Source organism: Poromitra crassiceps, assembly GCF_964638095.1.
Source record: "Poromitra crassiceps genome assembly, chromosome: 8".
Taxonomy (NCBI): domain Eukaryota; kingdom Metazoa; phylum Chordata; class Actinopteri; order Beryciformes; family Melamphaidae; genus Poromitra; species Poromitra crassiceps.
In genome coordinates, this window is record NC_139629.1 from 40,520,938 (window position 1) to 40,530,937 (window position 10,000).

General features: G+C 44.8%; 1 protein-coding gene across 1 annotated transcript in view; it reads right to left on the bottom strand.

The window, feature by feature from the left end:
- LOC310781379 (semaphorin-3B-like) overlaps positions 1 to 10,000 on the bottom strand; it is a gene marked incomplete at both ends in the record, with an annotated part of 101,091 nt that overhangs the window by 47,233 nt on the left and 43,858 nt on the right. Inside the window, one exon of the mRNA XM_083641993.1 lies at positions 3,405 to 3,559. Within this exon, the coding sequence (XP_083498119.1) occupies positions 3,405 to 3,559 (155 nt within the window). The remainder of the gene's footprint in view (positions 1 to 3,404; positions 3,560 to 10,000) is intronic.

Here is a 10,000-nt window from a genome sequence, read left to right on the forward strand (position 1 = left end):
GTCAGCTGTGTCGAGTCACACTTTCGGGCAGCTGCACGTCAGTCAGTCATTCAGTCAGACAGACAGACAGACAGACAGACAGACAGACGGAGACAGACAGACAGACAGACAGACAGACAGACAGACAGACAGACAGACAGACGGAGACAGACAGACAGACAGACAGACAGACGGAGACAGACAGACAGATGGAGACAGACAGACAGACAGACAGACAGAGACAGACAGACAGACAGAGAGAGACAGACAGACAGAGGGAGACAGACAGACAGACAGACAGACAGACAGACAGACAGACAGACAGACAGACAGAGAGAGACAGACAGACAGACAGAGGGAGACAGACAGACAGACAGACAGACAGACAGACAGACAGACAGACAGACAGACAGACAGACAGAAAGATGGAGACAGATGGAGACAGACAGACAGACAGATGGAGACAGACCGACAGACAGACAGACAGATGGAGACAGACAGACAGACAGACAGATGGAGACAGAGGGATATGCGGGCTGAGAGCTGGTGTCAGATGGTCCAGTAATGGTTCCCTGACTCAGTCATTCCTTCAGAGAGCGGAGCAGAGAGCAGAGCAGATAGGATCGATACGATAAGAGACCGTCCTTATCTCTAAATACCACGGAAGACACCACGTTTCCTCGTCTCACCTTGAACGCTCCTCTGAGAACTTCAGGTGAAGAGTTACAAAACGAGACATCGGCCGTTTGAAAACTGCAACACTTCTTAAAAAGATGATTAAACAGTAAAGAAATTAAAACTATGTTTTTTTTATTTCCAACGTTTTGACTGAATTGATGATCTATAATGCAGAGATATTAGATGTACTGGAAAACTCCTATAAGTGCCCAGCCGGCTTTACGACCGATTAACGATTAATATCACTGATCATTAAAACAGATGACGGGACGTGCAGGGAAGCGTTTGTGGGTAATTGTTCCCTGACTCTGTTTCCCCCCTCAGATCCCACAGCGCAGCAGAGACCATCAGATTAGATTAGAAAGTGCATTCTCCCTTATCTGTAAATACCACACACTGACACTTGGACCACCACCGCTCAAGGGTTTGTGGAAACGTACCCTCCGTGAAGAAGGCGCCGGTTGTCGGTTTATACAACAGCAAAAAGGCGAACGTGTGTTTATACAACAGTGAGGAATACAGACGCACGCACACTGGCAAGAGTGATTTGTTTTCAAATGGAATGAATTATCGGAGAGGAGGAGGGGAGCGATGAAAACCAGGAGAGGAACGGAGATCTTATTTTTTGTTATGTTCCGTTACGTTCCTACTTTGGTGGTGAATGCAGGTGCTGAGGAAGAGCTGAATGACGAGCAGTGTTGGGCAAGTTACTTTCAAAATGTAAGATACATATTACTAGTTACTTTCATTTGAAAGTAATAAGTTACTTTACAATATTACTGTCTGTGTAGAGTAACTTGTTACTTATTACACTACTTTTTCTGCATTACTTTCACCAAAATAACAGCAGTAGCAGAACGACGTCGCCGCCCCGGAACATCCCGAAAGATAATTTCAAACGTCTTGAAGTCAGTGTAAATTGTCCAAAATTCTAAATGTTATCCTTTTCCTTTGTGGAAAAAAATCCTTTTCCTATAGTGTTTTTTGTGTGCATAAAAACATACAATTTGATTAGGAAATGATCGTATCTATTAAAATATATGCTTTGATTAAAAAAATGTAACCCAATTTGTATCTTGTGTTACTTGACAAAGTAACTGGTATAATATTACTGAAATCCTATTGGTAATAAGTTACATTACTGAGTTACTGCTAAAAGTAATATATTACATGTAATATGTTACTTTTTAAATGAGTATTATCCTGTAATATGACAGGAGGTGGCTAGAGTGAGTCAAGAGAGATGAACACACACACACACACACACACACACACACACACACACACACCCTCGTGACCCTGTGTGAGCGATGTGGGCTGCTGACTGGAGAGTCACACAGAGGGAATGCCTTGAGGGTTTTTGGTTTGATCATCAAAGTAAAATGTGGTTGAAGAGGCAACAGATGGACGGACTGGAGTCACCGCTTACAATCCATTTGGCACGAGGCAATGACTCACAATCTTGAAAGAAGTTGTTCATATTGAGAAACAAGAGGTGGGGGGGGCATATTCTAGTCAAATAAAGTTGGAGGTATTCATTTTGAGGAGATACAAATTCTTAAGCAAATTAAAAGTTGTGGAATGCCAAGAAAAACAAACAAAAACAAACAAACAAACAATACAATCCAGTCAGACCCCCATATCCACCCGCCATCTCACATGATAGGCCGATACCTTACAAAATATGACCAATATGTAAGCGGCCTCCATATATCCATATCTCAGTCAGTCACTCAGTCAGTCAGTCAGTCAGTCAGTCGGTCAGTCAGCCAGCCAGTCAGTCAGTCAGTCAGTCAGTCAGTCGGTCAGTCAGCCAGCCAGTCAGTCGGTCAGTCGGTCAGTCAGCCAGCCAGTCAGTCAGTCAGTCAGTCAGTCTGTCAGTCAGTCAGTCAGCCAGTCAGTCGGTCAGTCAGCCAGCCAGTCAGTCAGTCAGTCAGCACAGACAAGGAGGTGATTGAAGATATGGAAAATTAAAAATACTGAAGGAATCTAGGAAATATGCCTCCCTTAGTTTCTAAACAAGCTGCACATGGTCTAGACTGGGAAAAATAAACACACATTTATAGAAATGTAGAGAATGTCACACTGGGTTCCCAATGTTTTGAACACCGCAAAGAGGAAACAACTGTAAACATGAGTTGGAATGGGATAAACAAACTATAAATATGTATAAACAACTATACAGCCAGAATGGAGTTGAGTGAGGAGTTGACTGCCTGTCTGTTGGCTGGCTGCCCCGGCTCTGTGTGTGTACTGTCTGTCAATCAAAGCATTTGAGGACGGGACTAAAGTTTGAACTGTGCATACAACATTTAGATAACCAACTTCTTTGCAAAGATGATATTTCTGTCAAATTGATTGACATTCTTGGTAAAGTTGGTATAGCCATGGCTAACCATGGAACAGTGAAGCTAACCATGAAGACTGGACCCTTTCAAAAACACCATGAACTTGGAACATGCAACAAGAGCTGTGGTGGAAACAGACTTCTGCTTCAAAAAAGAAAAAATCTTATTGCAGCTTAAACTGACTTGCTGGCCACCAGCTATGGACTTCACTTCCTTCTTCATCATATTATCATAAATTAGTCAAATTAAAGTCCTGACATCAATTATCTCTCTGCTCTCATCTGATAGAAGAAGCTCATCTTATGCTGTGAGTGCGTGTGGTGTGTGTGTGTGTGTGTGTGTGTGTGTGTGTGTGTGTGTGTGTGTGTGTGTGTGTGTGTGTGTGTGTGCGTGTCTAACCGTGCGTGGGTTCTGTGTGATGTCATCCAGGCTGGTGGACAGTAGGCCGTCCTTCATGGACACATAGAGGCGGCGTGCGTCCTCGTCAGGCAGCAGGGAGTGCAGGTCTCCAGCCTGCAGGGGCAGCGTCAACACACGGCCGTGCTGCACCAGCTCTGATGGACAGAGAAGAAGAAGAACAAGAAATGAAGGGTTTGAGTCATTGGTGGCTGTAGAGGCGAAATTGACAACGCATCTTCATATACGGAAACGACCACTAGAGGTCGCTGCTATTTGGTTACAGCTCCCGACTCTGGCGAATGCACTGCATGGATGCACTTAATCACAGGACCGCAGGAGTCGTCGGTTGTTTTAACCTCCTTGAAAATTGACCATTGCTGTAGTTTTTCATGTGAGGACCAGCTGGAAATGGAAAAAAGCAATGTTGGAAAAACAGTCAGCAAACCGTCCTTGGAGAAATAAAGGTAAAAACAAAATGGATTTAAGTTAAGTTAAGTTTAGTTATCCTTTACTTATCCGCATGGGGAAATTCATCCTCTGCATTTGACCCATCCTCTACTAGGAACCTTCCTAGAACTAGGAGCAGTGGGCAGCTGCAGTGCAGCGCCCGGGGACCTACTCCAGTTCTTTTGCCAGTGCCTTGGTCAGGAGCACTGACAGGAGTATTAACCCTAACATACATGTCTTTGATGGTGGGAGAAAACCGGAGCACCCGGAGGAAACCCACACCAACACAGGGAGAACATGCAAACTCCACACAGAAAGGACCTGGGACGGACCGGGGTTCGAACCCGGGACCTTCTTGCTGTGAGGCAACAGTGCTAACCACTGAGCCACCGTGCCGTGACAAAAAGCTAGATCCCTTTTTCATTTTAAGGATCCACTATGAAATGTAACTATGCAATGTAATGTAATGTAATGTAATGTAATATAACTATGTAATGGGTGTGGGGGTACGGTGGCGCAGTCGGTAGCGCTGTCGCCTCACAGCTAGAAGGTCCTGAGTTCGATTCTTGCCTGGGACGCTGTGGGCGCTGGAGTTGTGACCGCCCCATATCTTCAGTGCCTACTGCCCAGGTGGGCTATCTCGTCGAAATGGCTTTTCTGTGTGGAGTTTGCATGTTCTCCCCGTGCTCCCCAGGGGGTTCCTCCGTACATAACCCCCCACTAAAAACATGCAGAAGATCGTCATCCGACCAGTGATGACAACATCTGAAGCTGGTCCCCGGGCGCTTGAAAGAAAAAGCGACCACTGCTCCTGGCCTGCCCCCTGGAGGAAAGGACAAGCCTGGATGGGTCAAATGCAGAGGACATATTTCACCGGCCACCGTCAGCATGAGTGTGTGTTGTGGCCGCATGCATGTGTTGTAGTGTTTGTGTGACAATAAAGACGGGCTTCCGTCTGAAATCGTGTTTAAAATCGTGTTTTTAATGTAATGAAAGAATATTGACTTTCCACCAGTCGTGTTTGTGCAGAAGAACAGAAATCCATCCATTAGGGCTGCATGAGACTTCCAATTTCAGAAAATGTCAGCAAAATACAACAGTGAATTTTTTCATGCATAGCCAACACGTTCTCACTCCGACCACGTAGCATATTGACGCTTTGTCCCGTCCCTTATGCGCCACTTGTTACTAACATGGTACCCTTGAGCGACCCATGAAACGACTTGGGCTTTCCGACTAAACTCAATGCAAACCCATAGAAGTCAACTTTGACGCTTATGGCAACTGCTCCCCCATCAGCCTAACTGCTCGCCCATTAGTCAACTGCTCACCATTAGCGTCTGGGGGGAGGTTAGGTTTAGGCGTGGGAGGTGGGAGAGGTTAGGTTTAGGGTCTGGGGGAGGTTAGGTTTAGGCATGGGGTGGGAGAGGTTAGGGTTAGGGTCTGGGAGAGGTTAGGTTTAGGCATGGGGTGGGAGAGGTTAGGTTTAGGGTTAGGGTCTGGGAGAGGTTAGCTCCTCCAGACCCTAATGGGCGAGCAGTTGACTAATGGTGGAGCAGTTAGGCTAATAGGGGAGCAGTTGCCATAAGCGTCAAAGATGACTTCCATGGGTTTGCATTGAGTTTAGTCGGAAAGCCCAAGTCGTTTCATGTGTCGCTCAAGGGTACCATGTTAGTAACAAGCGACGCACAAGGGACAGGACAAAGCGTCAATATGCGACGCGCTCAGAGTGAGAACGGGTTGGCATAGCAGCTAATCAATTTGTTTACAGACATCACTTTTTTTTTTTAATGGTGAATACCTCTATGAAATGTAACATCTAGAAAATATTTCCTCATAACAGTTTATTGTACAACTGGACATACTGGAAGTATTTATGTATGATACTTTGAGGAAAACTAATACTAATCCTAATCATACTAATCCTTTTACATCGTATGTATGTATACAGTAAACAAAGACACAATAAACCACATAAGCTACTTAAAAATCTCTAAAAGGAATGTTCTATGAGACAAGGCTATGAATCAAATAATATTTTAACAAACAAACAGATAAACTGACAGACAGACTTCCCCACGGCAATCTATCACACACAGCTCTATCAGTCATCATCAGTTGTTATTTCTCAAACTATTATCACACTGGACGCTAACGTCAGACAAAGACGCTAAGACACAAACAACTGTATCTACTGTAGACACACACACACACACACACACACACACACACACACTGTACCTAACTGCATCTCCAGACAGATGCTGTGACAACGAGCAGTTATGAACCCACAGATAACGAGCGTGCAGATTAAATGTTTTCAAACGATTACACTGTTGCACCATGTAAGCTATGAGAGCTATGGTGCGGGAGATGATTACACTGTTGCACCATGTAAGCTATGAGAGCTATGGTGCGGGAGATGGCTGGATAGTGTTGCACCATGTAAGCTATGAGAGCTATGGTGCGCGAGATGGCTGGATAGCTGAGTGAGGACGAGAGACAGCGCACGCTCGTCTTAACCTTTTTTATTATTTTTTTTACGGAAAGTCTGAGTGTTCGTCAGTGGATTGGACTTAACATTGGGCTGACCAAACTAAAAGGCTAACATATACTGTAGGTAGCTTCTCTAGGCAACTTACATTAGCGGCTCTAAATAGCAGTGAGAGGAAATTGATTGAACTTATACCCTCCCCCCGTTACGTTGCTGACACAGACACAACATACTGTAGCCCGTCTGTAAACCACAGCTGCAGGCGAACGGAGCAAATCACGTCCAGCTTGGCAAAAATCTCGTCGATAAATATCCTGAGTTGTTCAAAGAGCAACAGCAATAGCGGATGTGATAGACAACATTATTACATTCCCTCAAATAAGTCGTCAAACGACTGTTATTTATTGTGACAAGCAACTTTTTTTTCCAGTGTCAGAGTTTTAACGAGGAAATGAGCCAGCTTTTTACAGCGGAGCATTCAAAAATCAGGTGGATACCCAGAAAAAAGTAAGGTTTCGTCCCTAAACTCACTGCTGCTCTAGGAGACAAAAGTGGGTGGAGAAGTGTAGGTGAATCTTTGTGATTTACGCTGATAACAACACAGGTGTATTTTTACATTCAAATCTTGCCCAGTATCTTTTTTCTAAGCTGCATTTGGATGGCCGACATCTGAGCTCATTCTGACAAAAAGGATAGAAGTGATTTAGTTTGGGCTTATGAGACTCATCCCCAGCTTCTTCCTCTGTGCTGATGGAGGACACCTCTCAAACAAGTGCTGTGTCTCTGCACGCAGCTTCTGATGCCATTACCAATCGAGTCTGGAGTCCCACAGATCAGAAGTGGTACATCATGACATCATGTCAGTCAGTTTATCCAATGTGTCTTCCAGGACCATGAGTTCATATATTCTCAGCACGGGAGCGGGAGGCCCCGCTGGGAATGAAATCCCTATAATCCTGGCAGTTATTCAAGGCCAAGTCAAAACAAGACCAAATCCAAAGGAGGTTGAGACCATCAAATCAAGACTCAGAGACCAGAGCAAACTGAGTCCTGTTCAAGACCAAAACACACAATAAACCATACAACTTTCCAAATGCACAAATCAGGATTTCTCTGGGGATCAGTACTAAACCCTTCAACATTTAAACGATCAATACTATACAGTACATACATACATACTAAATACATACATACATATACAGTGTACACACACACACACACACACACACACACACACACACACATACACAGTACATACGTACGTACGTACGTACGTACGTACGTACATACATACATACATACATACATACATACATACATACATACATTAGGGTGCATCAAATTGCAATGCAAAAATGAAATCTCAACATATCAAACTGTCTGGGGTTGCATTTTGTTATGAGACACATAAAAATGACTTTTGCAAAGTTTTGGGAAAATTGATTGAGATTTAGGGGTGCAACACAGCATGTGAAAAATACGAAAATCTGCCTTTTTGGGTCAAGGCAAATTTTAGAAATGCATAGAACAACATTTTGAATAGAACAAGATGTATTTATTTTTTAACAGAACATTTGAATTTGAATAGAACATTTATTTATTTGAGAACATTGAAGCAACCATTGAGCAACGACTAGAGTCCTAGTCCTGGTCCAGCTTGCGCTTGCAGCTGCGCAGTTTTGGCTGTTTAGAGCGGTCATGCTCCACTGCCTGCAGTACATTCTGCAGATGCTCCTCTCCCCTGGCTGCTGCCACGAAGTCTGATGTGAGTTTGACGCCACGCTCGGCGCAGTCATTCACAACATTGATGGCACGTACAGCCACTGCTCGTGCCGTTCCTCACTGATTGCCTCCAGCACGTGGCGGCGTGCTCGGTCTGCTGTCACGTAGGATGTAGAGACCTTTGCCGAATTACCACCTGACTCCTCGATCATGCCGCGCGTGAAGGCAGCCTGCTGCATTGGTGTGATCTTCAACCGTGTAGCCAGTGACACAAGACTCGGCCGGCTGAGGATGTTGGATGGAATGAAGGCTGTGGTGCCAGTCTTCTTATACTCGCGGGTGGGTGTGTCCTCAGCCGGTGGAGCAGCTGTTTCATCTGCGTCGCTATCCTCATCACTTTACACCGCCATGCTGGACGCTGCAGTCATCTTCTGCTGCTCCTTGTTATGGTATGCCTGCTGGGCTGCTTCACGCTCCTGACGCCGATTCACCTTGGATTGCAGCTTGGCATCAAACGCTCCAAATGTGGCCACTCTGTCGCCCTTCATGCTGGCCAGGAAAGCAGTGTCCTCTGGATTGTGGATCATCTCCTCTGCGTTTGGAGACCACAGCGGGAATGTGGCATCCAGCCTGTGCTCCATTGCGTCCACTAGTCGAGCTGTAGCCTCACTGCAGCGCCTGTCCTGCGGAATGCACCGTAGCTTGTTGTTAGCGTCGACAAGCGCCACCATCTTGTCGCATGCTCGACGATCGCTCACCATCGGGATATTGGCCTTCCCATAAAATGGCCGCACCTGCTCCAAGACGACCTTGGCCGCCTCAAACCGTGTCAAAGCTCCCATCGAACCTGGTCGCTTGGTATGCAGTTGCATGTCACTGTTATACATCATGCACCTCAAGATCTGGTGACCACTTGGTAGCTTGGCGCCAGTGATGATGCCATCTCCATCAGTGATGCTGGCACCCAGACCGAAGATCAGGCTGCGGCTGCTCGTGCGGGAGCTTGAAGGCGGCGGCGGCATTTTGTGAGAGCTGGATCCTTCTGGCAGGTGTAAAGTAATATAATGTGAAATGGTGTAACCATGAAAAAACACAAAATAATATATTATTATATTAATATATTATACAGGTACTCATCAACGAATTAGAATATCGTGGAAAAGTTACTTTTTTCCCATAATTCCTTAGATTCCATAGATATTCCATATGATTATAGATCCATTACACACAAAGTAAAGTATTTCAAGTATTTATTTGTTTAACTTTGCATACGTTTGGCTTCCAGCTCATAAAAACCCCCAAAACAGTATTTCAACTAATTAAATATCACATAAAAAAAGTGTATTTACAGAAATGTCGATCTTCTGAAAAGTTATGTTCATGCCTGCACTCAATACTTGGTCGGGAATCCTTTTATCCTTTAATAACTGCCTAAAAAACGAACTTTTCCATGATATTTCCACGATATTCTAATTAGTTGACGAGTAATAATATATAATTTTCAATCATGCACCTTGAATACATACCTTTAATATAGGGCAGCTTCAAGTGAGAGAAAACAGATGACAGGACAGAGAGCACCAACAGAAATGGCTGCTGTATGTTTGCTCCTCCTGTGTTGTGTGGACCATCAATGTCACCCCCCCCCCCCCCCCCCCCCCCCCCCCCCCCCCCCCCCCCCCCCCCCCCCCGCGAGAAAGATCAGCTCTCAAGTTCTCGTGGCAGTTATGTTTTCCCCTCCCCAATGTAACTCGGACAGGAATGGTTATTGGTTATGTTAGGCTAGGGACCCAAAGCAGAGAAAGTTGAAGTTTAGAACATTCTTGTGGGAATGATTAATTTAGCAGAGATTTTTTGGAAGATAATAAAATTGTGAAGGTGAATTTCTTTGCCACATGGCTTGCTGCTTCTTCTTTTTTAAACCAAACATTGA